This window comes from Microcaecilia unicolor, chromosome 3 (assembly GCF_901765095.1).
Source record: "Microcaecilia unicolor chromosome 3, aMicUni1.1, whole genome shotgun sequence".
Taxonomy (NCBI): Eukaryota; Metazoa; Chordata; class Amphibia; order Gymnophiona; family Siphonopidae; genus Microcaecilia; species Microcaecilia unicolor.
Window position 1 is genome coordinate 263,869,107 of NC_044033.1, and position 26,764 is coordinate 263,895,870.

A 26,764-nucleotide genomic window follows, 5' to 3' on the forward strand; every position below is an offset into this window, starting at 1 on the left:
ACTAAGATTAGCAGTAGGTCAGAGCTGGCACAATGGTGTACAATGCCCTCTTTCAGCACCAATCAAGGTAAGAACTACGTTCTCTAACGTGGGTAACACAGGAAAGGGAACTAAAACTGGCTTACAAAAATGGCCACTACCACATGGACTACCACAGGAAACAAAACAGGGCACACTCTGACCCAGTTATCAGGGAGGAAAAGCACCATCGGAGTAGAGCCCAGTACCCTACACCCACCACAATGCATTGCTAATGTGACTCTGCAGGGCACCTAACAGAAAAGGTGTCATACTCACCCGAGAGCCACATCACAACCAGGGAAAGGCTGTCGGAGGATACAACACATTCCGCTGTCATGGAGGTGGGTACGGCATTTGAGGCTGGCAAAAATAGTTTTTAGTTTTATTTTTTTAGTATGGAAGGGGGTTGGTGACCACTGGGGGAGTATGGGGAGGTCATCCCCCATTCCCTCCAGTGGTAATCTGGTCAGTTGGGGCACCTTTTTGAGGCTTGGTCGTGAAAATAAAAGGATTAAGTAAAGCCGGCGAAATACTGCTTAACGCCGCTTTTTTTTTTCATTATCGGCGAAAGCCGGCCATCTGGTAGCCATGCCCATGCCCGCTCATGTCCCGCCTTCGCTAATCTACCGACACGCCCCCTTGAACTTTCGCCGGCGAAGCGACGGGAAAGCGGCGATGCTGTCAAAAATGCCGCTTTCGATTATACCGATTTTGCCGCTTTTAAGAAATCGCCGGCCATCTCCCGATTTGTGTCGGAAGATGGCTGGCGATCACTTTCGATTATAAGCTGGATAGTAACATAGTAGATGACGGCAGAAAAAGACCTGCACGGTCCATCCAGTCTGCCCAACAAGACAAACTCATATGTGCTACTTTTTGTGTATATCTTACCTTGATTTGTACCTGTCTTTTTCAGGGCACAGACCTTACAAGTCTGCCCAACACTATCCCCACCTCCCAACCACTAGCCCCGCCTCCCACCACCGGCTCTGGCACAGACCATATAAGTCTGGCCAGCACTATCCCTGCCTCCCACTACCGGCTCTGGCACAAACCATATAAGTCTGGCCAGCACTATCCCCGCCTCCCAACCACCAGCCCCGCCTCCGACCACCAGCTCTGCCACCCAATCTCGGCTAAGCTCCGTAAGTTCCTGTTTCATCAGAGGTGGCTGCAGTAGGGAAGAGGCCGGTGCCTGTGGCAGGGCATCAGGATTCTCTGCTGCAGCTGGCTTTTAGAATATGAAGAAAGAAGTTAAACAGCCTGGGGGAGGACAGTGGCATCTCAGCCTGGGGGGATGGCTCTGCCTGGGGGGAGGGGTCAGTGGCATCTCAGCCCTGCCTCAGGCAGCATCTTGCCTTGTTCCGCCTCTGCTCATTTGCATTTGCACTGAATATCCAGTGAAACATCTGCCCACCGGGACTTATCCGGCTACCAGTCAATATTCAGATCATTACTAGGATAAGTGCATACCTGGTTAGTGAACTGAATATTGCTCGCTTCGGAGAGCCAACAGTATCTCCACCTTATGGTGGTAGTGGAGTAGTCTGGAAATGACTACCCTGGGACCATAGGCGCTGACTCCGTGGGTGCTGTGGATGCTCGAGCACCCCCAATATTTCACCCACCAGAAGTTCCCTTCCAGCCCAGAATTTTAAAAGTCCTTCCCTCCCTCTGAGTTCCAGGGCCGTCCATCTGTCCCTCCCTCCCTTCGAGTTCCAGGGCACTCCCTCCGTCCGTCCCTCCCTCCCTCCGAGTTCCAGGGCCTGCCCTCTGCCCCTCCCTCCGTCCATCCGTCCGTCCGAATTTTAAAAGCCATCTTCTTACCTCGTCGGGGTTACAGCGGCAGCAGCAGCACCCAGTGAAAAATGTGCAGGCTCAGCGCTTCAGCCTTCCCTTCTCTGTAGCTCAGCTCTGGTCCCGCCCTTGCGGAAACAGGAAACAGGGGTCTGGAACTGGGAGGGAGGAGGGAGGGCGGGACGAACTCAGAGGGAGGGGGCCTGGAACTCAGAGGCAGGGGGCCTGGAACTCAGAGGCAGGGGGGCCTGGAACTCGGAGGGAGGGAGGGGGGACGAGGGAGGTGGAGGGGAATGCACCACCTGTAAAAAAAATTTCAGCACCCCCAATCATTTTGAAAAGTTGGCTCCTATGCCTGGGACGCTGCGTAGCTGATCTTTTGGGACACAAGTGATGTGCACATTCTATATGCAGAGGACCAGCAATGCTTTGATGTTGCAGGATTCTAGGAAACCAAGCTTCCAGAAACCCACGGAGTTCTATTTCATGCACTGATTCCGGCAACCCTACCAGTCTCAGGTTGTTTCTAAGGGAACGATTTTCAAGATCATCCTTTTTCTCCTCCAATCTTATCTTGCAGACGACTGAGTTCCAATGAAGAGTCCTGAGTCAAGGACGCAACCTCTCCCACCCTCTGCTGAACTGCCTGTAGGTCTTTGGTGAAAGTAGTGAGATGACGCTCCAAGCTGTCCAGTTTATCAAGTATTTGCTGCAATTGTGTGCCCATAGCCTGTTCCACGGCCAAGCGGACTTCCATAACAATTTCAGCAGCCCATTCAGAGCCCACTGTAGGTGAGGAGGGTGCACTCTTTTCTGCCACTTTTAGGCTGCCCCCACGGCTGTTCTCTGAGTCTTTTCTGGGTCCTCTAGATGCCATGTGGAAGCATGCTAGGACTGCAGATGTCACCAGAATTGTTACAGAGGTCCGGAGGGAGAAAAAAAAACAAAAGAGGGGGGGGGCTAGGACTGGCAACAGAATACAGTCCTATAGATCTAAGGTTACCATATTTGTTCCCCCTAAAAAGAGGACATGCCTCACCCCCGCCACACCCCGCCCTACACCTGTCACACCCCACCCCACCCCCTGTCATGCATCACCCCACCCCTTTCACCCTGCCCCCTCCCCACACCTCCCTAAGGGTGTCCTATCCCCTCCCCTTACCTTACTGTACTGCCCTGGTGGTCTAGTGACCTCTTCAGGGCAGGAAAGAGCGCCCTCTTTCCTGCCCAGAGCACCACCCTGCATTCTCTCTCTTCCCCCTGCAATGCTGACAGTCCTGGGCTGGCGCTGATTCAAAATGGCCGCCATCAGCATTGCAAGGGGAAGAGAGAGAATGCAGGGCCGCACTCCAGGCAAGAAACAGGGGGCTCTTTCCTTCCCTGAAGAGGTCACTAGATCATCAGGGCAGTAAGGTAAGGGGAGGGAATAGGACACCATTAGGCCCGCCTGCCAGCCTGCCCGTTTGTCCGGAAATCCAGACAAACGGGCAGGCTGGCAAAACCCGCCCGGTTGCATGGCCATGTCCTCAAAAAGAGGACATGTCCAGGTAAAACCGGACATATGGTAACCCTATATAGACCAAACCCCAGCCGAGTGAGAAGGCACAATGTCAATCTAGGGAAGTGTCCATAGGATAGTATGAGAGATTCTTTTGAGTGGAGAGCACCTCCAGTATTAAGCAGGGAGAGTAGGAGACAAAAAAATAAAAAACAGGCACAAGTTTTCCCAGGCCTCCAGTAGAACTCCAATAAGGCGGCCCTACAAAGAATCTGAACCAGACACGTGCAAATCAAAAGACCCAAGGGGAAGCAACCAGCACCACTTTCGCTCCACCAAGTGCACACCCCAGCACTTGCCTGCAACGCAGCCCAGGAGAAGAAATCAGCACAAGGAGAAGTTTGATGGGTACTGGATCCATTCTGTGCTCTCTCCTGCAGCGACTACACTTCGCATTGCTGCTTCGCTTCATGCCGCCAGAGTCCATAGGCCATCGCTGCTCCTCTCCTGGCACCCAGCAGCCGTACTGCCACATTGCACAGTCAACCAAGTCCGCCACATTGGTCCTATCTGTCTTGACACCTCCGCCAATCTCTGGACCAACAGATGCCGCTCTGATAACAGGGAGGGGGGTGATCGCTAACTCCGATTATCAGCGCCGCACTTCACGTCAGGCGATTCACTAGGCATAGCCAAATGCAGGGGAGCTTCCCGGGCATTTATGCTGTATGCCTAATGCAAGGCTGCGGTTCTAAAGCTGAATGGGACGTCCAGGTGGTCAGTATCGGGGGTTATGCAGAAGGGGGCATCAGGAGCTCTGCAATTAGTGGCCATCTTATCCGACAGCCCCACCAGAAGTCTTTCTTCAGTAATTTTTTAAACTGCAGTACATTTGCACAAAGGCGTAGCTGGCCAGAAAGCGAGCTCCAAAGTAGCACTCTGTGGAGACTGGAAAATACTAGTTTAGTGTGGAGCTTCTCAGCACCAAAGTTTGGGCACCATTTATAGGATTTTTATTTATTTATTTATTTATTTATTTATTTATTGCATTTGTATCCCACATTTTCCCACCTTTTTGCGGGCTCAGTGTGGCCTACAATAGGATATGAATAATAGAAATACATTTGTTACAACTTGGTTATGGATTACATTGTGGAGAGTTGTGCGAGACATTCGAATATCAATTAGGAATATGACAATGGGACATCAACATAGAAACATTGGAAGGAGACAATGGGAAGCTAAAGGGCAATGTTAGACAAAGACATATGGTGTACATAGTTCCGTGAATAAGTGTATGATTGACTGGATTGCGGGATGAGGGATCAGAAGTGGGTGTATATTGCATTGATGAACAGTGAGTATGGAATCTATGTGTTTTGGCTCTTTCCGTAAGTTTGTTCAAACAGGTGAGTCTTCAGTAGTTTATGGAAGGAGGCTTGTTCGTTAATCACTCTTAGGTTGCGCGGTAGTGTATTCCAAGCCTGCGTGCTCATGTGGGAAAAGGTTGACGCGTGTAGCGTCTTGTATTTCAGGCCCTTGCAAGTGGGGAAGTGGAGGTTGAGGTGTGTTCGGGATGATCTTTTAGCATTTCTGGGTGGTAGGTCTATTAAATCAGACATGTACGCTGGGGCTTCGCCGTAAATGATCTTATTGACTAGTGTGCAAACTTTAAAAGTAACGCGTTCCTTAAGTGGAAGCCAATGTAATTTCTCTTGTAGTGGTTTTGCCTTTTCATATTTTGGTTTTCCGAAGATGAGCCTGGCTGCTGTGTTTTGGGCTGTTTGAAGTTTCCTCAGTATTTGCTCTTTGCAGCCCGCGTATAGTGAATTGCAGTAATCCAGGTGGCTGAGGACGAGGGATTGCACTAGGCTGCGGAAGATGAATCTTGGGAAGAATGGTCTTATCCTTTTCAATTTCCACATGCAGTAGAACATCTTCTTGGTTGTGTTGTTTGCGTGGGTTTCGAGTGTTAGGTGGCGGTCAATAGTGGCTCCAAGGATTTTTAGCGTTTCTGAGACTGGGAGGTTTAGGGTTGGTGTGTTTATCGCGTTGAATTCATTTGTGTTGTATTGGGAGGTGAGTATCAGGCATTGGGTTTTTTCTGCGTTTAATTTCAGGCGGAATGCATCTGCCCATGTGTTCATGATGTGTAGACTTTGATTTCGTTGGAGATTTCTTTGGTGTCTTGTTTGAATGGGATGTATATTGTCACATCATCGGCGTATATATATGGGTTGAGGTTATGGTTTGATAGGAGTTTTGCTAAAGGGATCATCATTAGGTTGAATATAGTTGGTGAGAGAGGTGATCCTTGTGGGACTCCACATTCAGGTGTCCATGCCTTGGACGTGGTTGAATTTGATGTGACTTGATACGAACGCAGGGTTAGGAACCCCTTGAACCAGTTCAGGACATTTCCTCCTATGCCAAAGTATTCAAGTATGTGTAGTAGGATTCCATGGTCGACCATGTCGAAGGCGCTTGACATGTCAAATTGTAGGAGGAGTATATTGTTGCCAGTTGCAATTATTTGTTTGAATTTGGTCATAAGGGTGACTAATACTGTTTCTGTGCTGTGATTCGAACGGAATCCTGATTGGGCATCATGGAGTATTGAATGTTTGTCTAGATAGTTTGTGAGTTGTTTAGTTACCATACCTTCAGTTATCTTGGTTATTAGTGGTATGGATGCTATTGGCCTGTAGTTGGTTATTTCGCTCGTGTTTTTCTTTGTATCTTTAGGAATTGGGGTGAGTAGGATTTTTCCTTTTTCTTTTGGGAAGAGTCCATTTTGTTGCATGTGGTTTATATGGTTTGTTAGGTCTATTATGAATTGTTGAGGAGCAGATTCCATGAGGCTATTTGGACATATGTCTAGTTTGCAGTTAGATTTGGCATATCTTTTGAGAGTTTTCGAGATGAGGTCTTCTGACAGTAGTTCAAATTCAGTCCAGGTTCTGTCTGCTGGGTGTGTTCCTTCTTCTGGATCTAGACAGTCTAGAAGAGTGGTGTATTCTGTAGGGCTGGCGGGTATTTTGTGTCGTAATAGTATCATTTTCTCCTTGAAGTATGTCACAAGGTTGTCAACACTTGGTGTATCTTTGCCGTTGGTTGTGACTGGTGTGGTGTCTAACAGTTTGTTCACGAGGTTGAAGAGTTTGTGTGTCTTTGTAGTTTGGTCCTATTAATGTTTTGTAGTGTAGTCTTTTTGTCTGTTTTATGGTATATTTGTATTTTCTCCAAAGTAGTTTCCAGTCGTTTCGTGTTTGTTCGTCTCTCTTTTTGTTCCAAGCTCGTTCTAGTCTCCTGACTTGTGTTTTTCCTGTGTGATGTTCTGATTTGGACTGGGGCGATTTTGTCTAATGTTGTTGTGCTTATATCGTCCCATTCTTGGAGGAATTGGATGGTGTCAGCGTTTGTAGTCCATTTCGTTCTGGTAGATCTGTTGCCAGAATGTTGTGGGGTCTATTTTTCCTCTCGTTGTGTAGGTTGTTCGCTCATGTTTATTGTTCGTGTTTAGTTGTGTTTTTCGCCAGCAAAGAGTGACATTTGCTTTATGGTGGTCTGACCATAATGTAGGTGTCCATCTTGTGTTAGTGAGTATGATGGTTGAGTCCGGTTCGAATCTATTCGTTATGATATCTAGTGTGTGTCCTTTTTCGTGAGTTGGTTGTATGTTAGGTGTTTGCAGATCCCAGAGTTTTAGGAATTCTTTGAATTCTCGTGTACTTGGTAAGGTGTCATCTTCTAGGTGTAAGTTGATGTCGCCTAGTATGAGGTTGTTTGAGGCTGATACGCAGGTATTCGAGATGAAATCCATGAGTTGTGTTTGGGCGTCTTGCCATTTTCCTGGTGGCCTGTAGAATAGGATCGTGTTGAGGTGTCCTATTAGGCTTGGATGGTTGATTCTAGTCGATGCAATTTCAAGTTGTGGTGAGGTGGATTCACCCGTGATTGTAATGGTGAATTCAGGTTTGTATATAATAGCTATTCCGCCTTCTCTTTTTTTTCCATTTCTTGTCCAGTGCGTGATTTTGTATTCTGGTGGGCACGTTTGTAAGATGGCGGGGTCTGTGGGACTATGGAACCAGGTTTCTGTGATAAATAGGAGGTCTAATTTGTCTGTGATGATCCAATCTAGTATGTCTACTGAGTTGCTTACTGCTGATCTTGCATTGATGTATCCTAGTTGGATTGAGTGATATGGTTCCAAGGTGGGGTGTGACGTGTTTATTTTTATTAGTTGTCTGTTTCTTCGGTAGTTGAATTTGTTGTTGTCATTGTTTTCCTCATTTTGTCGGTGGTGTTCATATCCGGAGATTATTCCAGTTGGTTGGTTGTTGTGTCTTTGATTTGGTAGGTTGTTTAGAGGTTGTGCATAGGATTGGTGAGATGTAAGTGGGTTGTTATGGTTGTTGTTTTGGGCGTGCATTGTGTGTATGTGAGTGTTATGCGATTTGTGAGTAGTGGGGTTGTTGTTGACTAGGTTGTGGGTTGTGTTTGCGTGTAAGAATATAATGAGACACTGGATGGTTAGGAGTGTATTGCTGGTGTTCATGTCTATGTATTAGGCGCTGTGGCAAATATGCATCTGGTATACATTTAAGCGAGTCAAAGTTTACAATTGCATTTGAGCTTGGCTACAATTTAAGCGAGTCAAAGTTTACAATTGCATTTGAGCTTGGCTACAATTCAAGCGAGGTACAAAAGTTTACAATTGCATTTGAGCTTGGCTACTTGGTAACAGTTCATTACTAGGCAAACGAGGTATTATTTGCATTAATCTTAGCAACAATTTAATTTAAAGCATGGCAACAGTTAAAGGTGCTATATTGGTATAGAACACAGTTGCTTTCAATTTAAAGTATGCAGAGCAAAAAAAATCTAGTTAAGTTCTACTGAATATCAATGAAAGAGCCAGCCAGATATAACCAAGTAGGGCCCTTTCTACCCAGTTAAATCCCATTTGAATATTGACCTCTAGATTTATCAGCCTCTGTTATTGCAATTTAGCATGTGTTATTTCATGCAGGCCTCATTATTGACAAAAGGGCTGCTTACATTAACACCCATTAAAGTGCAATAATATGTGTTAATTGGATTATCACAGGTCAGGAAATGTAGCCCTAAAAGGTTTCATCATAAAAATGCTGAACATTTATTTATCCAAGATGATCTTGGCTCAGATTACCTTCCTTATGAAAAGACTGGACAATTCAAATATTTAGTCTTCTATCTCATACAAAGGTAATCACAAGTGCAATCTCTCAGACAAAAAGGGCATTCAACTATTCACTCCAGGAGTTTTCTCTCTGTTCAAGTTAAAACAGACAGCCCAAGTCAGGCACCCTATGGGATCTTCAGACCCGGCAGCACCACAGCAGCACGACAGAAGGAGACGCACACACGCACGCCTCGTGCCTCACTGCTGCCCTACTCACCCGCCTCGCGTCGCGCCTTTGCAGTTCGCGCCAAAATTGGATCTCATATAGACGAGTGAGGAGGACGATGAGGAGGAGTGGAGCACGACGAGCACTGAAGACGAGCCCACCAGGCACCACCAGGAAGCCACCATCTGCTGCCTATCTGCGTCTGCAGCAGCAGCACTGAAGGAAGCGTCTCCCTTGCGGTGCTCAGCCGGTGCAGGCAATTTGATAGTGCCTGGCCCTGCCTGCCCTGCCTAGCTGTTGAAGCCTCTCCCTTGCGGTGCAGCCTCAGGCAATTTGATAGCCAGGCTCCACCACTGTGATTGCCTGCCTGCTGTCTACTTTAGTCCAGAGAATCCAGACTCCAGGTAAAAACAAAACAAAAACAAAAAAAACTTTGGGGACAGGAGGTGATGCTGGGTTGGCTGGTGTTGTGGGGTTAGAATAGCAGAATTGAGGTTGGACTGTGGGGATGGTGGAGTAGGGAAGGACAGGGGGAGCTATGAGCAGGGTTGCCAGGTGGAAAAATTTTTCCCCACCCAAACGAGCCCAAAACCCGCCCAAAGTCAAACCCCGCCCCTGACACCCCCACCCCCGCCGTCATCAACCCCACCCCGCTGTCATCGGCCACACCTCTTCCGTCACCGGCCCCGCCTCCCCGTCATCGCCCCCGCCCAAAACGTCACTAACCCCGCCCAAAACGCCACTAGCCCCGCCCCCGTGGCCCAAAAAACCGCTAAAAAACCGCGGAAAAACCTCAAAACAAGCCCAAAAAACCGCAACCCACCGCGGGCAAAAATTTCCCACGGCGGGTCGCGGAAAACTGCCCAATTGGGTGGGAAAACCGCCCACCTGGCAACACTGGCTATGAGACAGACGGTGGGGTATAGAGAGCAAGGATGATGCAGGTCTTGAAGGATATGCCACTGCAGTAATTATTTTGCAGGACACTATGATGTGTGTTTAGAGGTTGACCAGACTGAAGTCTACTATAATGGGATAATGGAACTTTGTTTAAAAATGTCAGTGTTTCCAAGGATTCTATAAATGTGTATGTGGTTTATATTGATGCAGGACTGACTGTGTACTTAGTAACCCATCATCAAGAACACTGTAAAGCATTATTTAGCAGTATACCAAGCACTACTCAACCTGTATGCTTTGTGCCCCCCCCCCACCCCATTTTAACTCTGGCCCCCTCAAAATGTCAGGTCTAGATATGCCCTTCTCCACTGTGTAGGTACATAAATATCAGCGTCTGCATTGGGGGAAGATCAGCGCTTATGCACATATGCATCAATTCTTACTGGCACATACATGTGCAAAGTTGCTCCTGCCTCAGAGCGGATATAACTTTGTGTGAGAGCTTTTGGTTAGGCCATTTTATAGACATAGGTTCATAGGTTGCTTTTATAAAATTGGTAAAGCATAACTCCTGGCTTTCTGCATTTATTTGTACAATGAAAGAGTCTTTCTGGCTCTCCATGTCTACTTCCACTTGGATGCAGAATCCTTACATTCATAGGCATCAGGGTTTAGAGGTGTAGGGAGGTTAAGCTTCCCCAAACCCTGGTGGGCTGGTTCAGGCAAATGTCAGCCTAAGATGCTTGGTCTCCCCGCTTCTCCTGGCAGCAGGAGACATGCTTGATTGCATGTCATCCCCATACTGCTGCAGAGCCATTCTCAGAGGCTAAGTTGCAAAATGCTGTAGATCAAGACTGGCTCCATGGCAGCAGGGGATAACCAGGGCCAGCTTAAGGGGTGAGCCAGTGAGGTTGCCTGGGAGGTTTAAACATAAAATGGAGCATTTCCTGTTTGTTTGCAAAAAACAGGAAGCGTCTTGTTTCATGTTTTGAACCTGCGGGTGGCCCAAGGAAGAGTAGGAAAAGAAGCAGCACAGTGCTGCTGGGTTTGGGGATTTGGGAGAATGCTGGAGACTAATGTTGGGGCTTCAAGAGAAGCACTTACCCGCAGATACAGTGGGGGAAATAAGTATTTGATCCCTTGCTGATTTTGTAAGTTTGCCCACTGACAAAGACATGAGCAGCCCATAATTGAAGGGTAGGTTATTGGTAACAGTGAGAGATAGCACATCACAAATTAAATCCGGAAAATCACATTGTGGAAAGTATATGAATTTATTTGCATTCTGCAGAGGGAAATAAGTATTTGATCCCCCACCAACCAGTAAGAGATCTGGCCCCTACAGACCAGGTAGATGCTCCAAATCAACTCGTTACCTGCATGACAGACAGCTGTCGGCAATGGTCACCTGTATGAAAGACACCTGTCCACAGACTCAGTGAATCAGTCAGACTCTAACCTCTACAAAATGGCCAAGAGCAAGGAGCTGTCTAAGGATGTCAGGGACAAGATCATACACCTGCACAAGGCTGGAATGGGCTACAAAACCATCAGTAAATCGCTGGGCGAGAAGGAGACAACTGTTGGTGCCATAGTAAGAAAATGGAAGAAGTACAAAATGACTGTCAATCGACAAAGATCTGGGGCTCCACGCAAAATCTCACCTCGTGGGGTATCCTTGATCATGAGGAAGGTTAGAAATCAGCCTACAACTACAAGGGGGGAACTTGTCAATGATCTCAAGGCAGCTGGGACCACTGTCACCACGAAAACCATTGGTAACACATTACGACATAACGGATTGCAATCCTGCAATGCCCGCAAGGTCCCCCTGCTCCGGAAGGCACATGTGACGGCCCGTCTGAAGTTTGCCAGTGAACACCTGGATGATGCCGAGAGTGATTGGGAGAAGGTGCTGTGGTCAGATGAGACAAAAATTGAGCTCTTTGGCATGAACTCAACTCGCCGTGTTTGGAGGAAGAGAAATGCTGCCTATGACCCAAAGAACACCGTCCACACTGTCAAGCATGGAGGTGGAAATGTTATGTTTTGGGGGTGTTTCTCTGCTAAGGGCACAGGACTACTTCACCGCATCAATGGGAGAATGGATGGGGCCATGTACCGTACAATTCTGAGTGACAACCTCCTTCCCTCCGCCAGGGCCTTAAAAATGGGTCGTGGCTGGGTCTTCCAGCACGACAATGACCCAAAACATACAGCCAAGGCAACAAAGGAGTGGTTCAGGAAGAAGCACATTAGGGTCATGGAGTGGCCTAGCCAGTCACCAGACCTTAATCCCATTGAAAACTTATGGAGGGAGCTGAAGCTGCGAGTTGCCAAGCGACAGCCCAGAACTCTTAATGATTTAGAGATGATCTGCAAAGAGGAGTGGACCAAAATTCCTCCTGACATGTGTGCAAACCTCATCATCAACTACAGAAGACGTCTGACCGCTGTGCTTGCCAACAAGGGTTTTGCCACCAAGTATTAGGTCTTGTTTGCCAGAGGGATCAAATACTTATTTCCCTCTGCAGAATGCAAATAAATTCATATACTTTCCACAATGTGATTTTCCGGATTTAATTTGTGATGTGCTATCTCTCACTGTTACCAATAACCTACCCTTCAATTATGGGCTGCTCATGTCTTTGTCAGTGGGCAAACTTACAAAATCAGCAAGGGATCAAATACTTATTTCCCCCACTGTATATGCACCTAAATTTGAGCATACTCCTGAGATACACATACAAATTAATTGACTAATAAGCTGTTAACCATCAATAATTGGGTACTAGCAACCAATTACTGGTTAATTGATGTCCATTAGAATTTGCGAACATCTGGCTGTACACTATTCTATAAGGCAGTGTGCCTAATTCCCATAGGGGTCCTTTTATGAAGCGGCGGTAAAAAGGGCACGGTGCTAGCAGTGGGGGCCATTTTTGTCATGCGCTGTGGCCCTTTTTATCACAGTGACACTGATGTATATAGGTAATAGGTGATGTTCTCTCTCGACTCTCCAGAATCTCAAGAATACAAATATTGGACCTTCGATTCCTATTTTCTTGGTCCTCAAATTTATCCTGCAAGGCTTCCAATTGTTGTTGTACCCAAAAATACTCCTTATGGTTTCCCTCCGCACTCTACTCAAATTCCATCAACCAGTGCCTCTGCAGCATCCAGATGTCCTGTAATCACTTTGAATTTCTCTTCCAATTTGGAGACTACCAAATCCACAATCTCTTCTCTTGACTTTTTAATTGCCAGCAGCACCTTTAGCCATATATATTGCCACTAGCCCCATTTACAGCTGTCTCAGTTATGGTTTCCGGCAGTGATGAGGTGTTAGGAGAACATAAGGGTTTGGACACACTCCTCCCCCTCCCTCCAAACTTATGTCCTTCTGACCCTTGGTGGCCTTTGCAGCATACATTCTTTATTGGAGGTAGAGGCCCTCGGTTTAAGTTGCTTTGGCATTGGCATACTCTCCCCAACTATGCGAATTCTTGAGAATGAAAAGGGAGGTGGCTCCTGATCACATAAAACACAGGGAGAGGGCTCATCCACAAATAAGACTCAATTATATTCTGGGACCTACTTTTCATGAGGGGATGAAAAACTGTGCTTGTTCCAAATCAGTGCACATCAGTATACTTCAGAAATGAGAAATTACTACTATAAATCATTACTATAAATCACTTCTATAGCTCTACCAGTCGTACGCAGCGCTTTACAATTGAACATGAAGAAGACAGTCCCTGCTCAAAAGAGCTTACAATCTAAATCAGGACAAACAGACAGGACCAAAAAGGATAAAGGAAGGACAGACAGAAGGACATATAAGGATAAGATAAAAGTTACAAGTCATGAGTCGAAAGCAGCATCAAACAGGTAGGCCTTTAGCCCGGATTTGAAGGCAGCCATGGATGGAGCTAGACGTAATGGCTCAGGAAGCCTATTCCAGGCATAAGGTGCGGCGAGATAGAAGGAGCGGAGTCTGGAGTTAGCGATGGAGGAGAAGGGTGGAATTAGGAGAGATTTGCCTAGTGAACGGAGTTCTAGGGAAGGAGTGTAGGGAGAGATGAGGGTGGAGAGGTAATGAGGGGCTGCAGAGTGAATGCAGTTATAGGTCAACAAGAGGAGCTTGAATTGTATACGGAAACGGATAGGGAGCCAATGAAGTGATTTCAGGAGAGGGCTGATATAGGCATAACGACTTTGGCGAAATATTAGTCGTGTGGCAGAGTTTTGAACAGATTGAAGAGAGAGATGGCTGAGTGGAAGACCTGAGAGAAGCAAGTTGCAGTAGTCTAAGCGAGAGGTGATGAGAGTGTGGATGAGGGTTCTGATAGCGTGTTCAGAAAGGAAAGGGCGAATTCTGGCGATGTTATAAAGGCAGAAATGACAGGTTTTAGCAATCTGTTGAATATGGGCAGAGGAGAGGGAGGAGTCGAAGATGACCCCAAGGTTGCGAGCAGACGAGACAGGAAGAATGAGCGTGTTGTCGACAGAAATAGAGAATGGGGGAAGGGGACACTTAAATTCCACTACTCTCCAAAACATAGTTCAGGGTAGCGTATGATAAAAAAAGCTAGATGTTCTAGGATTGACAATAAAAATAAAACTGAAAATATTATCTAAACTAACTCAAACGTTTCTGAAAGAGACACGTCTTCAGTTTCTTCCTACACCTCATATACTGGGCTTCAGACTTAACAAGGGGCAGAGAATCCCAGCACAAGGCTGCTTGATAAGAAAATAAAACATTAAATAAAATATAATTCCTTTTGCTGATGGAAAATGAGCATCTGCAGCTCACAAAGGCATTGAGCCCTGCCTGACAAAGAATGTATAATCAGTGGATTCCTGTAACTTGGAAGCAAACCATAAAGTATTCTGTAAATCAATGAACACAAATTAAACAAAACACAGGCCTGATTGGGGAGCCAATACAGTTCCTTCAACAGTACTTACCAAGCACAGTCAATTGAGCAGTTAGCATGGGCACATCCCTGCTAATTGCAAATAATCAGAGTGCGCAGCAGAGAACTTTTCTGTTGCTGAAGGAGACATGCTGGGCCTTGCCCCAACAGTTGCTGCACAGCCTTTCCATTTAACACATTTTTTGCCATTAAAATGTGATGACTGCCAAAAACTTACTGCGCTTTAGTAAAACAGCCCCCCCCCCCCCACCTCCACCCTTAGTTTAAAAGTGGATCAGATGCAGAATGGAGGACACTCAAATGAAGTTCCAAATCATGCCCTTGTCCCAGCCATTTACATCCAGATTCTGTATAGGTCGCCCAAATTTGGGCAAGGATTCCCAGATCCGCATGTAAACTAATTAGTCATTTATTTATTTATTTGTTACATTTGTATCCCACATTTTCCCACCTTTTTGCAGGCTCAGTGTGGCTTATATAGTACCGTAAGCGGCGTTAACCGATTCCGGTTTGAACAAATACAAGGTATGAACAATTACAAGGTGATATTGTGGTAGAATGAGGTACATGTATGGTAAATACAATTGAGGGGAACTTAGAGAGGGAGAGGAAGAGTTAGGATATGTCCATTACGGTCTTTGGTTACGTTTTGTCGCAGGTAGCCAGGTTTTTTATGTTGGGTTGGTGGGGTATGCTTTTCTGAACAGTTCTGTTTTTAGTGCTTTCTGGAAATTTAGGTGCTAACAATCAATTATTAGCATTTCCAAACACTTAATTGACTGTACAGTAATTAGGAGTTACGCACAGATCTGCCCTATTTTATAACAGGCGCGCTTAAATTTCATAGCACGCAACTCCAAAGGGGACATGGCCGTGGGAGGGTCAGGGGTGGATCAAGGGTATTCTCAGAAATTAGGCATGATGTTGTATAATACCTGAATTTGCATATGCCTAACTGCCATCAGTTTGGCACCAGCATTTACCCTAGCCTTTGGCAGGAATAAATGCTCATGCCCAAAGTTAGGCACAAACAGGGGCATAGCCAGACCGGCGGGAGGGGGGTCCAGAGCCCGAGGTGAGGGGGCACATTTTATCCCCCTCTCGGCACCGCCAACCCCCCCTGCCATTTGTAAAACACCTCTGCCATTTTTGACCTCCCCGCCACCACCACTACCTTTGCCCCCCCCCCCCAGCGCCAACCCTTTTGACCCCCTCTTCCCGCCGCCGCCAACCCTTCCCCGCCGCCGCTGTCAGGTACCTTTGCTGGCGGGGGTCCCCCTCCTCCGGAGCGGCCACGTTGCTGATCTGCAAGGGCAAGCTTCTGTTTCTGTGAGTCTGACATCCTGCACTCGAACAGCAGTGCCCACATGGCAACACTGAAAACTTCTGCTTTGCCTTGCCCTATCCTACCCCATGCCTAGCATTGCACTGTTCTTCCTTTTCCCTTGCTGGGCCTACTGCCACCAGAACTGTACCTCTGCTCAAGCCTGAAAGAGCAGCAAAACCAAAATTTAGCATGGTACCGGGCTTTAAGCACAGTCTTTCATTCAATGCCTGATGTGAGAACCAGAGCCACTTATGTATTTAACTAGCATATCCCTGTTAAATATAAAACCACTGTCCATGAAAGCAAGGAACATTGACTAGAGAACTTTAATTGCCACAATTGCTAATTTGGGGCTCACTCAATTGTACGTAAAACTGTGACAGTTGCTCATCTGACGCACGCACAAGTGTCATAGTTGCTCATCTGACGCACCCTCAAGTGTTGCACGCTCAAGTGACCAGCAGTGGGTTAGTAGTGTGCACACTGTGAAGGTTCCCTCCGCTCCTCTCAGGAAAACTCTGGCCTCCGACCCAAGTTTTCTATATGATATTCCACTTAGGTACAACTCCCTGTAATCCTCCAGGTGTACCCTCTGACCTGAGGTATGCCAGCGGTACTATTCCAGCACAGCTCCCGAGATATCCGCCAGGGAAATTATCCCAGCGGTTTCAAGAATGCAATCCCAAAAACCAACAGTTTAGAAAAAGTAGTTTTTAATAATGCAGTTCCAAAAGCAAAGCAGTTCAGGAATCTCCACAGCTTCAAAAATGCAGTTCATAAACCAACAGGACATGAATCTCAGCAGTCCCAATGATGCAATTCAAAATAAGTAATCCCAAAAGCAAAAAACGTTCCACAAAGAATAACAAGCAGTTCAAAGAAAACAAGCACTTCCAAACAGGCAGTTCAAACAAGCAGTTTAGAAATCCCATCAGCAGTTCAGAGGCAGAGAGCTCCTTCCTCCCTCCCTCCTCTGGCCAGCTCTTTCTCCTGGCTTCCTCCCACTTGACCCCGTCGCTCTCTGGCTCCTCCATGATAGCCACTGCCTTCCCTTGTTTACCAAGACCCCGCACCAAGCGGTTACCTGCTGTCTGAACCTTTTACTTTTGGATCTTGCCAGAGCTGCAATCTCCATCGGCTCCTCTTGCCTCCCTTCTTCCCCCTTCCATTCCATGGGCTCCTCGCCCCACCCATTCCCCAGCTGATCCTCCTCCCCCTGATTAGCTCTGCTTAGAGGCTCCCCCTCTAAGTGTTATTGAGACTTTGACAATACAATGTTTGGCTTAATTTAGTTTGTATTGAGAGTCTAAATGAAGAACTGTGATTGTCTGTGTGTTAGTTGCTATTTTATTGTTATTATGTATGTTATTTTGGAAACCACCTAGGGAATTAGGTGGCATATAAATCTTTAAAACAAATAAATAAGTAAATCACCAATAGGCAAAAATTGGAATTTACGCATACTTCTTTTTAGGTGTATTCTAAATTCTAATGTGGGTAGTTGAAAAGGGGGTGCAGCCATGGGAGGAGTGTGGGCATTGTCCTTTATGGTCCCCAGAAGTCAGATGTCAGCTTTGGCTTTTGTCTGGTTCTGGGTTCCTTTCTCTAGTCCCGGGTCCACTTCTTAGGGGCAGTGAGTTTTGTAGCACAATAATACAACACACAGGTGTGGCTTGGAAAAAGGTATTTTATATATAAATAGGCTTACAGCAGGGCAAGAAGATATAACAGCACTGCTTCTATGTGTGACAGGGTCTGCCTGTCTGTCAGTGAATGAGTGTCTGTCTCTGTCGGGGATGGGTGGGGGGGGGGGGGGGAGTGTGTGAAATGGCTTTCTGAGAAAGAAGTTCTGCAGGTATGATGAGGTGTGTGGTGTATGCTTGTGTGTGTCTCTCTGTGTCCCTCTCTCTGGGTTTAAATATCTGAATTATTTTTCTCAGCACCGGGTCTGTGATATAATTTGGTTTGTTTGATCCTATGTCTCCTGATTATCAAGGAGGTGTGAATTCCTGTGAAGGCACAGTTTATGGAGACAGTGGTGTATTTTCTATTGTTCTGATGAGCACTGGTTCTGGTCTTTTTTATTGCTTGGGAGAACAGGTGTTAAAACATGCAAACTGTGCCCCATCTGGTCTACTTACACTGACATTCCCAGGGATCAGATTAGGGTGGAAGGGAAGAATGTCAGAGCTGCTTGCACTCTCTCCCAGAGGCCTTTGGCTGACACTCTGAGTAGGCCCTGAAGCCTCAGTTAGGCTAACTTTCAGATTAGGGCCTTGAACAGCAAAAGGTGTGTCGGGGGTGTTACTCAAATTTATGCGCATTGTTATAAAGTTTGAGGGAATGCGCCTTCATTTAGGCACAGGTATTTACACCAGGTTTTCAGTGGCGTAAATGGCCAAACCTACATGTAGGTGCATTCCCCGGTTCTATGCGCCATTCTGTACACAGCGCCTAACTTCAGGAACGCTATATAGAATAGTACTAGGTGTTTTAATCGGACGCATCTAGATTTTAGATGCCATTTACAGAGTCTGGCCCAAAATACTAGCTTAGTGTGGATCATCCTGGCACCTAACTTTGGTGGCTGTTAATTAAATCTAGCCTTTACCATTCTGTTTTATCCCATGTTTGGTATGAATTCAGACATTTCCCTACTTAGCCAGTTGCTTTAATGCTCATTGTGCTTGTTGTTGAAAGTAAGAGGCAACACCTTTTTGTTTTTTGTTTTCAGACCACAGAAAACTTGGAAACTTGACTATGACTGTGAAGAAGACAGTCCCTTCCCCAAATGTGATCCAGGTGCTCTACCATCGTATGAAGTATGAGTATGAGTTCTACTATTACATCAAGGAACAATTCCACCTGCTGAAGCGCAAATTTGGGCTGAAGTCTAACATCAAGCCACTTCCAAGACCAGAGTTCTTGATCCCTAGTCCCCTAGAAACGGAAGAACCAATCGAAGACAATGAAGAGCAAAATGATGAAAAGTGGCTAGAGGATATCTATAAAAGGTGATCATTGGCACTACACTAATAACTTTTGTTCTTAAGTACTTTTTTCTCTAATTAAAAAAAAGTCCTTAAGTAATTTGAGTTAATGCAATGTAGCATTAAGAAATATTCCCACATGTTGGGCTGATTGGGAGATACCCGTTTTTTTCGGGTTTTATTTGATGTTCTGTTCGTTTGGCTCCGAACAATCTTTTCTAGAATTGAACATCAATGGGACAGTTCAGAGAAAGAAGAAAGAGTTCTCTCTTTTGGATCTTGGATTTGTGCCAGAAAGGATGTTTTTTTTTTTTCAACACACACAAATCTGTACACAAGGAAATGTGCAGCTCGTTGTTTAAGAGGACAAGAAGTGGCCTGCTGTCCTGTACTGCTCCTATACTGAATGTTGGAACACACTTCAAGGTTCTTTCTCATCATGGAACATTCACAGCAGTGTGAAAACAAACAAAAATTGTGTATGCGTTCTAATACATAATAGGAAGTTTATCTCATGAATATCTCTAACTATGTTTGCATTCCATTTTTCGATACAATTGTACTAGCCTAATGATATTTAAAAGAAGAGGGGGAAAAGCAGAAGTAAGGATGTCCAAGGTCAACTGCTGACATGCTGCTGACCCAAGCCTGGTTTTTCATCTGTTGTATTTATGAGTTTGTAGCTCTGTGCCCTGGGTCAACTGCTGACAGGCTGACCCAGTCCTGGTTTTTCTGTTGTATTTATGGGTTTGTTGCCCTGTTTTCTAAAGACAATACAATGGCAAATCCATAATATAAATCTGTAAGGAAGCAAAACCAAGACTTGCTTAGCCTTTGGGGTTGACGTAGATCAGAATAAGTAAACCTGTATACAGAGCTGCCAAATTACTCAAAGTCAACTTGTGTGGAAATGAAGAGTAAAGGTAGAAAACAAGTAGGAAGTACAGTGTTGTAACAAAAAGAGAAATGGGGCAGAGTAGATGGGCCGGGCAGGCTTTATCTATTCTCATATTCCATATTTCTAGAATGGACACTTTGAATCAATCTTTTTTGTTACCTTCCCGCTCATAGCATGCTGGGCTTTTATAGTCCTGTATTTCTGGACTGGCATAAGAAAAACCACAAATCCCAGAATGTTTTGAAATGTAAATAAAATTCCCCACAGGATTGACCTAAAATGTACCTGAAAATTTGGGGTAAAGCTGAAGCCCTGTTTAATCCTTCTGCAGTTACAAATCCACCATGTTACACACTAGAAATGGTGGTTAAGAAGTTCAGTGATGTTATGTGACCCATCTTTTAGAGAAAGGCTTTTGAACAGTGTTAGCTTTTGCCATACTTCCTCATGATGCGCTGTGACAGTTGCAGTGCTGACCGTAGATACAAGATTTAGGATTTAAAATAATACAACAAACAATAGGTATGGAAATTAAAAACCAAGATGTGGCATATCCCTAGAAATTGAGCAATATCACATCAAAAGAAAATTCTTTATTATACAAACAATGAAATTACAACACATTTGGGGCTAGATTTACTAAAATATGCTAATGCTGTTAACATGCGCTAATAGGAAATAAGGTCCCATTGCATTAAATGGGGCTGTAGTAGATAACACATATTAATATATGTTAGCACTCAGTAATGTGGTAGCTCCTTTTAGTACATCTAACCCTTCGTGAAATTGTACTGTGATAAAAGAAAACATTTCACTCATAGCAAAAAGTACCAAAAACCAGTGGCATAGCTATGGGTGGGCCTGGGTGGGCACAGGCCCACCCATTTGTGGCTTAGGTCCACCCAGCAGCAGCACCACACTCCTGTCTCCCCTCTTTCCTCAATGGCATCCTGGCATCTGCACTTGAACCTCCATCCTTCCCCAGTGTACCATACCGGCATCTTTGGCGCCTACAACAATTCATTCTCGCTGCTCACGCCAGCCCCGCAGGCTTCCATTTGCCGCGTCCTGTCAGACAGAGAGGGACATCAGTGAGAGTGGGACATAGGCATGCGGCAGATGGAAGCCGGTGCAAGCAGCGAAAAAGAATCGGTGCAGGCGCCCAGTATGCCTGTATGGTACACCAGGGAAGGACGGAGTTCTGTATATGCAGGATTCCTCATTGGGTGATATATGAGGTGGTGCAGTTCAGAGACAGAAACACAGATGCTGGGACGCCACGGAGAAGAGGAGGGGAGATGTGGGGTAGGTGAAAAAAATCTATATTTTAAAAAATATCTCTGGGAAGCAGTGGCATACCAAGGTGGGGGCGGTCCGCCCCGGGTGCACGCCGCTCGGGGGTGCTGCGGCGCGCGCCTGCTCCTCCGAGTTCGCTAAACTTCGTTCGTTCGCTGCAGCTCCCTCTGCCCCGGAACAGGTTACTTCCTGTTCCGGGGCAGAGGGAGCTGCAGCGAACAAATGAAGTTTAGCGAACTCAGAGGAGCAGGCGCATGCCACAGCACCCCCCTCCAGCGGCGTGCACCCGGGGGGGGTCATTTCGCCGGAGGGGGGGGGAGGAGTCATCTAGCGGGGGGCACACTGCACCCGGGGGGGGGGGGGCGCATCGGCGCTCCGCCCCAGGTGCCATCCAGGCCAGGAACGCCACTGCTGGGAAGATATTTGGGCTGGTGGGAGGGGGGGGATGGAAGGGCCCATCCAAGTTACCTCTGGGTTCATCCAAAATACTGAGTCTGGTTACTCCTCTGCCAAAAACATGAAAATTGTGTCAAAAAAACATAAAGGGCTCTGTTTACTAAGGTGTGTTAGCATTTTTAGCATGTGCACAAAAGGTTAGCATGCACTAACTGTGTAGTGCACCTTAGTAAACAGGGCCCGAAATATGTGACCATCTCTGGAAAAGGTGACTAAAGTCTCAGATGCAAAATGTTGAGAATGGCCAGTTGTTCATGTCATGGGTCCATAAGCAGTCTGAAAAAAAGTTATATGTTTGAACTTCTGTAACCTTTTAAAAGCTTTTCTTCACATCAAAAAGGATGGGGTTTGGACTGTTGTATTACAGATTGTTTAACAGAATTCATTAAAACCTCATTTTTTGTTTTTGGAGACTTTAGTTACGTTTTCCCAGAGACGGTCACATACGTAGTGTAAAACAATCACTTTATTGCAAAACAAGTCCAACAGAGGGGCATGAATATAAATCGAGTAATATTGCAATCATTCATCCAGATTCTATAATGCCACTAAATATTGTTGTTTTATATAAGAACTTACAGTGGAAAGTTCCTATTGCTCCACAGATTCAGACAACAGCAGTGCTTTTTTGAGAAAACCACCGGTTTACCACCTAATTGTTTTACCATACTGCGCTGGATCTTTCTTCTTTTTTCCAACTCTTTTTCATCCATTAGTTTGTTGGATTTCGCCTCTATCTTCAAACCACATAGTTTAAAGTAACAAAACTGTGTTTAAAAATATATGTGCTTCTGCTCAAAAAAAAGACGAGGATCTCATAAATTATGCTGCACACTAAAAGCATTATTCTATAAAGGTTATGCTCAGCTCATAAATTTATGCTCCTAAATTTAGGAGTGTAATTTATGCTCCTAAATGTATACTAAATCTATGAGTGTAGTAGGCCCTAAATTAGCATAAATTTAGGATCATAGATTATGCTCGTATTTTAGGAGCATAAATTTAGGAGCATAACCTTTATGGAATAAGGTACTAAAAGGGCAATTCTTTTACTCTGGGACCTTTTTACTAAGCTGTGTTAAGCGCTAATGTGCTGTTAATGCAGGAAAAATAGCCTAATACAGGATGAGCTAAAGGATTCTACTAAAGCAGCTTAAAAGGGCTTACTGTGGGACACTCTGCGATGTCCTGCAGTAAAATGCCAATGTGTGAGCGCAAACCATGTGCTAAAAAAGAATTTAATATATTTTTCTAAGAGGGGGGCATGTCTAGGGAGGCAGAGAGTGGGCGTAACAGTGCAAATCATATAGCGTAGCCGCATTACCACATACTATTTGATTAGCACATGAGCCCTTACCACCTACAAAATGGATGGCATTAAGAGCTCACACGCTAATTTTGGTGAATTGGAAAATTGTAAAATCGGCCATTTTCTCTGTGTGGTAAAAGTGGCCTTAGCAGGCAGGAAAAACCCATGTAAGGGCACACTGAAGGCTATTTTGTACCACAGGAGTAGCCTAGTGGTTAATGCAGTGGACTTTGATCCTGGGGAACTGGGTTCAATTCCCACTGCAGCTCCTTGTGACTCTGGGCAAGTCACTTAACCCTCCATTGCCCCAGGTGCAAAATAAGTACCTGTATATATGTAAACTGCTTTGAATGTAGTTGCAAAATACCACAAAAGGCAGTATCTCATTTCCCTTTCCCCTTATTTTTTAAAATGGCCACACACTAATGCTAACATTAGCACACAGCCAGAAATTCAACAAATAGAAAAATGCCTGCTTTACAGCTGTGCTAGAAATGAGCTTATCACATTGGGAAGTCCTGCGTTAGGGGACACAAAGTACATTTACTAGCACAATTTAGTAAAAGGGCCCCTTTAGTAACTGTACACATATACATCATTTCTGGGGAAGGGGGAGCCTATTCCGAAAGGATGGGCTCCACCTTAACCAGGGTGGGACCAGGCTGCTGGCATCGGCATTTAAAAAGGAGATAGAGCAGCTTTTAAACTAGAAATGGGGGGAAGGCTGAGAGTCGCTCAAAAGCGCATGGTTCGGGAAAAGGTATCTTGCAAAGATACCTCACAAACAGGGAAGATAGGGTTTCTGGATAGTGAGGTTGCACAACAGACCGTGGTAGACCAGGTGCCCTTAAATACATATATGAGAAATTGACGTTTCCCATGTCATTTCAAACTAATGCACATCCCTACAAACTATACTGAAATGATAGAGGGTGGCACTGTACATTAAGGATGGCATAGGGTCAAACAGGATAAAAGTCCTGCAGGAATCAAAATCCAATGTGGAATCTTAAATAGAAAGTTCATATGCGATGAGCAAAAGTATAGCAGTGGGGCCCATACTACTGTCCACCTGCAGAGGATTAAGAAGCAGGAAATGGAAGAGCAGACCAGTCTATCATCTTTTTTTTTTTTTATTTGAATTACTAAAACACGTAGAGAATTACAAACCAGTGCTAACATGGTCATGTTTCGCCCTCAGTTGGGCTGCATCAGGGACATAAAAACTGTTAGAGTAAATAAATACACATAAAAAACCATGGAACCTTTTACTAAAGCTTAGTGCATGGTAATGGACATTAGCACACACTAAATGCTGTGCATCCTATTTTATACCTGTGGGCCATGTAGCACCCAGTGCATGCTAATATCCGTTAGCGCCTGCTAAGTTTTAATAAAAGGGCCCCCATGTTAATAAAGCCATAAAAATAAACATTTCTAAATGAAATTGCAAAATATATCTACATTTTAAAAAACATTTAAATTAAAAAAAAAACAGTTTTTGCTCAGAAACTTAGTGTGCAGCCACATAAATAATGTTTTCTTTTTTTTTAGATCCACATTATATATTTTTTCACCATAGTTTTGTTGGTTTAAAATCCAATTTACAGTTTTGTAGTATATTATTTTTTGATGATACTGTTTGTATCTAACTGTGAAATACTAACTTTGGACAAAAGCTGGTTATTTAAATCCCTTTTCCCAAGGTCTTTTGAAGCATATGCAGTTATGCAGATGACAGATTGGAAAGCCATTTACCCCAGTAAAATGACTTGGTTGAAAATTGCCCCCCTGGCTACAAGTATGTAACAGCTTTTCTAGCACACATGCCTTTAGCCAGGTTAAAAAGAAAGCATCGCTGGGGACATTTTTAGATCAGGGGGTACAACAGCACACACTTGTTTGGTTAGCAAATGTACTTGCGCATTTTGCCTCTGTTCAGCCACCAACATCAATTGGAGGTGCAAAAAAACACGGGTGATTTTAGCACATCTGCTTTGCAGCTGTGTATTTGAAAAGGGAAACCATGTTTCTGGTTTCTTGATGATATTTAGGCCTGTTTATTAAAGTGCACTAAGTAGTTACCCCTGGATTCTATATATGGCGCCCAATTTTGTGCATGCACCTGTAATGTGCATGCAAATTAATTGAATAATTAGCTCTTACCTACAAATAATTGGGTGCTAACCACCAATTATTAATGTTAATTGGCGCTCATTAACATTTGCTTACGCATCTGTCTGTGCACTATTCTATAAGGAAGGGTGCCTACTAGTGCGTAACTCAAAAGGGGGCATGGCCATAGGCATGTCAGGGTGTTCCAAAAAGATGCACAAGTCGTTATAGAATACGGTCCCATCGCGTCTAACTTGGGCACCAACATTTACACCAGGTTTCAGCAGGTGTAAGTCAGGTGCCCAAAGTTAAGCACAGGAATCAGCGGTAAGCGTGATTCTATAAAGGGCACAAGCACTTTATATAATAGTGCATAGTGCCAATGTTTTTCAGCGTCATTTATCAAATTTCCCCCTTAGCCTGGGAATTAGTGTTACCATGCTGACATGACAGCGTGTGCTAATAATGCACTAACAGCAAAGCCTGTTAAGGGGTCAGAATGGATGGTGCATTGCAGTTAGCGTGTGGCACTCTACTACGTGCTGTCACTACTGAAGTTAGCACCAATGCGCTTACCGCTTCCTATAGGGGGCAGTATGTGCATCAGCATTCACCATGCTTACACGAAAGGGCAATTCTATAATTAGGTGCCTGTGGTTATGTACCCTTCGCGTGCGTAAATACACAAAATATTAGCAATTATGGATGTAAACCCTGTTCCGTAAGGGCGTGCATAAGTGCTAGGGGGCGTTGGTGTGAGAGGAGCACAGGAAGATCTTCCAGTTAACAAATGTAATTTACAGAATACTGTGAGTTACAGGAGCCCTTGCCCCATTTAAGTGCCCACAGTTATGCCAAGTCTACGGCTGGTATAATTGCAGACACGTAAATGTTAGGTGCACTGATACCGGGTTACACTAATATTTTAGTTTGACACCTTGGTGGCCAAGTTTTATTATAGCATAGGCTGCTATCGCTCTGAGTTTGAAAGCGCCCAGCGATAGATTACCCCCTTAATGTATGGTAAAGAACATTATTTGTGTGCCAGCTCTAAGGAAACATGCTGGGAACAGCCCCAACAGTTTCCCTGTGGACTTATATATGGTATTTAGATTTGCATGGCAAATATGGGTAGGCTCCCAAGATGCGCACGCAAATTAATTGGCCAGTCAGCCAATTAATCTCAGTAATTGGGTGCTAACCAACTGAAGTTAATTGGCACCCATTAAAATTTGTGTACACATCTGCCTGAAGGTTATTCTAAAGGCACGGCGTCTAACTCGAAAGGGGGTGTAGACATGGGAGGGGCATTGTGAAAAGTTATGCGTGTAATTACAGAAAGCTGCTTCAGCGCGCCTAGCTTGGGCGCCTGTATTTACACCAGGTTTCAGCAGACGTCAGTGGTGCCCAAAGGGGGTCTTTTACTAAGCCGGAGAAATCAGTTGGGGGTAAACGCCGAGATGCCCATAGGAATATAATGGGCATCTTGGCATTTACTTCCAGCTGATTTCTACCACGAGTGAAAAACGCTATTGCAGCCTAGTAAAGGACCCCCAAAGCTAGGCACACGAATTGGCACTAAGCGTGATTCTATAAAGGGTGTGTGCCCTTTGTACAATTGTGCTTAGTGTCTTTTATACAACTCTCCATTTAGTGGCTTTGCAGTTGCTGGGCGTTAATTTGTGCATCTGATGCGCAGTAAGTTCAAAATTTTACGCCCCTTTAGTAAATAGGTCTCTTAATTGCAATGTGCGGCCACCACTTTGCAAGTAACGCAGACTATTCAGTGTTTTCATATTTTTTTCTCCCATGATTTGTTTA

At 45.1% G+C, this 26,764-nt stretch overlaps 1 protein-coding gene across 1 annotated transcript in view; it reads left to right on the forward strand.

Moving 5' to 3' along the window:
- UST (uronyl 2-sulfotransferase) overlaps window positions 1-21,043 on the forward strand; it is a 461,975-nt gene extending 440,932 nt beyond the window's left edge. The window contains exon 8 of the mRNA XM_030198046.1: window positions 18,614-21,043. Within this exon, the coding sequence (XP_030053906.1) occupies window positions 18,614-18,897 (284 nt within the window). The 3' untranslated portion in view covers window positions 18,898-21,043. The remainder of the gene's footprint in view (window positions 1-18,613) is intronic.
- Window positions 21,044-26,764: the final 5,721 nt, after the last annotated feature.